This window comes from Pygoscelis adeliae, unplaced genomic scaffold (genome assembly GCF_000699105.1).
Source record: "Pygoscelis adeliae isolate BGI_AS28 unplaced genomic scaffold, ASM69910v1 Scaffold25, whole genome shotgun sequence".
Classification (NCBI taxonomy): Eukaryota; Metazoa; Chordata; class Aves; order Sphenisciformes; family Spheniscidae; genus Pygoscelis; species Pygoscelis adeliae.
Window position 1 is genome coordinate 4815192 of NW_008824808.1, and position 5176 is coordinate 4820367.

The 5176-nt window shown below is 49.6% G+C and overlaps 1 protein-coding gene across 1 annotated transcript in view; it reads left to right on the plus strand.

The window, feature by feature from the left end:
* Nucleotides 1-168: 168 nt before the first annotated feature.
* The window catches only part of NKIRAS1 (NFKB inhibitor interacting Ras-like 1), an 11737-nt gene continuing 6729 nt past the window's right edge, over nucleotides 169-5176 (plus strand). The window contains exons 1-2 of the mRNA XM_009324191.1: nucleotides 169-266; nucleotides 968-1094. Coding sequence (XP_009322466.1) covers nucleotides 1001-1094 — 94 coding nt within the window. The 5' untranslated portion in view covers nucleotides 169-266; nucleotides 968-1000. The remainder of the gene's footprint in view (nucleotides 267-967; nucleotides 1095-5176) is intronic.

The following is a 5176-nucleotide window of genomic DNA, read 5'->3' on the forward strand; positions in this document are numbered from 1 at the left end:
AGCAGGGTGCTGAGGGGGCTTTGGTCCCCCTCTCTGGCTCCCAGCAGCGTCCCCAGTGTGCTGCTGTGGAGGTGTCAGGCCCTGCCGGGAAATCAAAATGGGAATCGGGCTTTCCCTGCCTGAAAGTCCCCCCTGCCTGCCTGCGGCTGCGGGGTGACCTTTCTGTTTTTCAGTGTATGCTTTGCAGAGCACCTGGCTTGTGAAGTGTGACCCAGTTAAACTGGAATCAAGACAGGACAACGCCAGCCCCTCCTGGTCCTAAAAAGGTACTCTTCGGCGCTCTCTGTGGCGAACTCCTCCAAACAGTGACCTGACAGTTAGGGCCTGCTGCCCTGCCATGGCTCACTTGCAGAGGGAACTGCCCCTGGCTTCTGGCGGCCTCCTGCTAAAACCAACACCTGCCCATCCAAACCGATTTAAAACAGACCAAAAAATCTGGTTTTGCATTTGCCTTCCTGTGCTTCTGCCTTTAATGCTCCTATTTTCTAGCTCCTAGTCTGTAAAAGCTAGAAACTTCCTGTGCGTGAAATAAAATGCATGGAACTGCCGTTCTGTTGCGTTTCCAGAAGCCGTCCTGATACCACCAGATACCATCAGGCCCGCAGCAAAAACACGAAGCCCGATAACACAAGTCTTGCAGTGTATACACAGGCCAACAAGCACAGCCCCTGCCCCAGAGGGTTTACACACTTCAGCGCTCGCAAACAGTCTCCCCAGGCCTGACGGGACAAGTGTTGAGGCTGCAGGCAAGCATCGGCACCGATGGCAGCAGCCTAAAACCTTAAAAAATGGTGTGGGAGGAAACTAGTCCTAAAAATATCAGTCGCTGGTGAGCGCCTGGGAGGGAGCTGTGCCTCCGAGTCACCCGCTGCTTCGTGTTTTGCCTCTCGCCTTTCGGGGGCTTTGCTTCTGTCTGGTGCTGAGCTCTCCCACCGCACCAGGCTAACAGACTCCTGTGTCTGCACAGGGCTCGCCTGCTGACTCTGCCCTCTCGGGAAAGATGGGAAAGGGCTACAAGGTGGTGGTCTGTGGAATGGCCTCGGTGGGAAAGACTGCGATTTTGGAGCAGCTTCTCTATGGAAAGCATACTGTTGGTGAGATATTTTTACTTTTTTGGGGAGATTGTTTCCTTTTCCAGAATCTTGTTCTGTGTGGGCCCCCAAAAAGCAGTGACCGAGGGCTGCAAACTGCACTGAAGTGAAGGAGGAAATTCATGTGGTTTTGTTGCATCTCTGGGCAGTTCTTGAAATTCGTAGTCCCTTGCTTACTGATTTTTAAAAGAGGCTTGGAGAAGAACCCTTTCCACGATGTTCCCAGTTATGAAATACATGAATGTTTAAAAAGAAACAAACACAGAAAGTAGGTGATGTGCTTGCTGCCTATTTACGTAATATCTCGTTCCCTGAAAGATGCTAGAGATGCCTGAAAAATAAATAGATATCACATGATGAGGTATGGAGGGACTGTTCAGACTTTTGTTCTGTCTTAAAGCTTTATTGTGCTTGGTTTTGGCTAATATTTAATCAAAGCGCTGAAAAGAAAAACAGCTCTGCTTTAGGTCCCACATTCTGTGCTGAAGTTCGAGGGCCAAGCTTCTCGGCTCTCAAAGAAATCCTCCCATGGAAAATGGACTTGAGAGAGGAGCATGGGATGTCTGAGACCTGCTGCGCGCAAAAGAAAGGGAATGAAGGCAAAGCAGGCTTGTTTCCCTCTGTTTCCACATGACTTGGCTTTGAGAGGAAGGGCAACGATCAGCAGGCTGATGAATTATTCCTGCCTCACCCAGAAACAAGGGGTGGCACCAGGGGTGAATCTCAGAGCTTTGACAGAAGATGTCTAGTCCATTTGTATCTTTTCCTTGGGCCAGTAAATTAAATGTTGGGGTAAGTTATTGCATAAACACTAGGATTTCTAGAACGGTGCTTTGCAGGCACTGTGCCTTTAAAATGTGTGGATGGGAGGAATTTGCTGGCAAAGCGTGATATAGAACTGCGTGCTAATACCCTTGTTTAAAAGGAGGATTTCCTCTAATGTTGCAGCAACATCTGTTTCCAGCATCCTACCGAGCCCTATGCACGTAGCCTCGTGTAGCTTTCAGCGTGAAGGTTGCAAAAACTGCAGGCTGAAGGTTTTTCCTTTTGCTACCGACCTGCCTCTGCTCCACGCTCGGTGATTGTCAGAGACACCCGAGCAGCATGAGCAAGGCCACGTTGCTTAAATCGTATTGCCTTGCATTACTTCTTGACCTGAGCTCCTATTAGCGACCCAGGCAGGAAGGATACTCGGGTGCTGCTGATCGGAGGAGCTATTTATGGAACCAGCCATGTACACGATTATACAACGTCATGGCTACTGGCTGACATAACCGGAGAGAGGCCTCGTGCCCGGGGTTTAGCTGTGGGTGTCCCTCTGTCGCTCCTGAACGCTCTGCTCCAGCTCAGCCATCGCGCAACGCAGACGTTCCCCCTCTCTCAGAAAGATCAGTTTTCCTTTCTTGCAGCTCTGCTCTTATTTTTCAGAGTTAACAGTAAGGGAGGGAGCAGCTGATAGCGGAGGGGGGGCACAAGGGGAGAAGGAAAAAGGTAGCCTCCTATTTTTTATGATTTTGGTCAAATCTTATTCCCAAGACATTTGGAGAAAGAGGGCAAGTAGCAGAGTCAAGATCGGAGCAAGGAGGGGGCTTGTACAGAGCCACTGCAGTGCCAAGGGACGAGCGGCCACGGCCCAGCGCTTTTGATATCACCCGCATGTGCCATCAGGCATGTCCTGGGGGGTGGACTGATATGTTGGTGTTTCTGGCAGTCCCACTGAGTGGCCACTGTCCTCCCTGCCTCTTCCTTAGCCCCCGGGGCAGTTCTGGCAGAGGGTGCCTGAAGTATGGTGAAAACGGTTCCCAGAAGATCTTTAGCTACTGCTCCAATCTGTGTTGATTTAACCCACTAACTGCAGAGGCAGGACACCACTGTGAGGGTCTCCCTGGGCAAGGACAGAGTTTGAGGACTGGCAAATCCTTGATTGCTCCTCAGCTGAGTGGCTTTAAACTGCAGAGACCTGCTGCTGGTGCTACCGTTGCAGGGGTGGTCCCTCCACGCTTAAAACATGATTACTGAATCTCAATCCTCGTTTCCTAAAGCTTGTGAGCTCCAGAAAGCTGACATGTACATCTTGGCTGCTGGCCTTTTTGGCAGGAGGCGAAAAGGAGTAGTGTGTTTGCTGAAAGCCCGTCTGTTCAGCCCCAACTAGCAAGGCAGATCAGCAGGTATGGCAACATGGACACAAGCTGTTTCAAAACCTGTGCTTCCTGACTGACGTCAGGAGCAGCTCTGCGGCCGGTCCGAGGGCCGGGGAGAGGGGATGGGGTGCTGTGGGGAGGACTGCTGAGCCAACGCACGGAGTCTCTCTGTTCCTGATGGCATCCACATCCTCCTCCCAGTGACAAGAGGTGTGCTCGAACTTAGTTGCAGGCTCAGAGCACAAGGCCTGGTGCCATCCTCCGAGGTGTCACAGCCACTGACATGGGGGTCTCCTCCTGGCTGTAAATCAGCCATGAGTCTATGTCAGTGCTAACGTGCCTCCTGTTGACTTTTCCTGTAAAAAGGAGTGGTGGCACAGCTGCTATCAGGGAAGTGATTAGTGTCCTTGGAGGTTTCACACTGCTATATAAAGCCCTTGGCTTTGAGCCTATGCTCCTGGCCGTGTGCTTGGTGATGGTGCTGTAAACCCAGTTGCACTGTGTTTTTCTTCCTAGAAAAATGTGTACCTTCATCTCTCCCCGGCTTGTCGTGGATGAAGTCCCCAAGTGCTGCAGTTGCTTACATGGTCAGCAGCTAGCACTCTTGCAAAGGCAAGACTGCTTGAGGTCAGAGGAAAAATTACTAGGGAGGGAGGAATACCCCCAAAAAAAGGAGTATCTGTGTCCCTGGAGCATGTGAGCAACGATGCGTGGTACTGGGCCTTGTGCTAAACTTTAAAACTCTAAGAGGGCCTGTTTGGCTTGGGCCCTAGGATGAGAAAGGAGAGGGCAAAAAGATGAGAGATGCTGTCAGAGCCGTGTAAAGTAACGTACGTATTGCATGGCAGCTTCTCTGGCTAAACTGAGACAAGGAATCAAACAAAACCTGAAAGGAGATGTTTGAAATGGGCGCAGATTTAGCTTTGAGTCACACAGGGACTATACTGCCATAGGTCGGGCCAAACAGTTGTTAAGGCTTGCATGTATGTATACGGTTGCCTGGTATCTGGGACGATCTCTCTTTGTGGCTTCAATGTTGTGTTTGTCCAAATCCTCCACCTTCTGTTGCACTCCTGAAGAAAGGGAGACCAGTCTTTTCTCTTTGGTCATGAAATGGGTCCTTGACTGGCAGCAGAAGTTTGTCCCACTAAATACCTGTGGTACCTGGCACTGTTTGGCCTGAGCTCCCTTGAGAGAGCTAACAGAAGAGGTGCTGGCTTACCTTTGGCACGGGACGTGTCTGTAAAGAGGATAGGTGCTTTTCCTTAAACAGTGCTCCTGTTCAGTGATGACACAGAAAGGAGTCTTCCTTCTGCATTTAAAATATCTCTGACCCCTCAACCTATGGTAAAGCTTATCAGCTAAGCAGGAGGAGATGAGAACTTTCCCTGTAGAAAATATGATTTTCCTTATCTCTGCCTCCTGGCTGCATAAATAGCTAGTATGGTCAGGTTATTCATAAGGAGTTACTTCAAATCATCTTACTAGCTGGGAATGAAAACACCCTATATTACTGTGGTAGAACCCATAACGAGAGAGAATTTGCCTCACTTGGTCTCAGCTGGAGGGATTTGGGGTTTTAGCTTTCACAGCTCCAAAGATGTGGAGGCTAATTAATCAAATTACGCATTCTTCCATCTTTGTTTCTTAAATCAAAACTATCTCCTGGAAGAGCTGCAGTCAGCTTTGTATTTTAGAAGTGGATGAAAATGGAGCTGAATGTATGCAACTGAGGGTCACAACTGTGGCTACTGGTTGCTGGGACCAGTACTTAACTAGCAGCCAAATCTAAATAGGCCAGCTCCTGTTGAGTCCTGTCCAGCTCTTCTCCAAGTCAGGGATCCTCTGATATGCTATCATTTGGGATCTAGGTAAGCAAAGCCTGTTATCCTGGAGTTGCAGAAACGCAAGGAATAGCAGACTTTAAGAGCTATTTGCTAAATT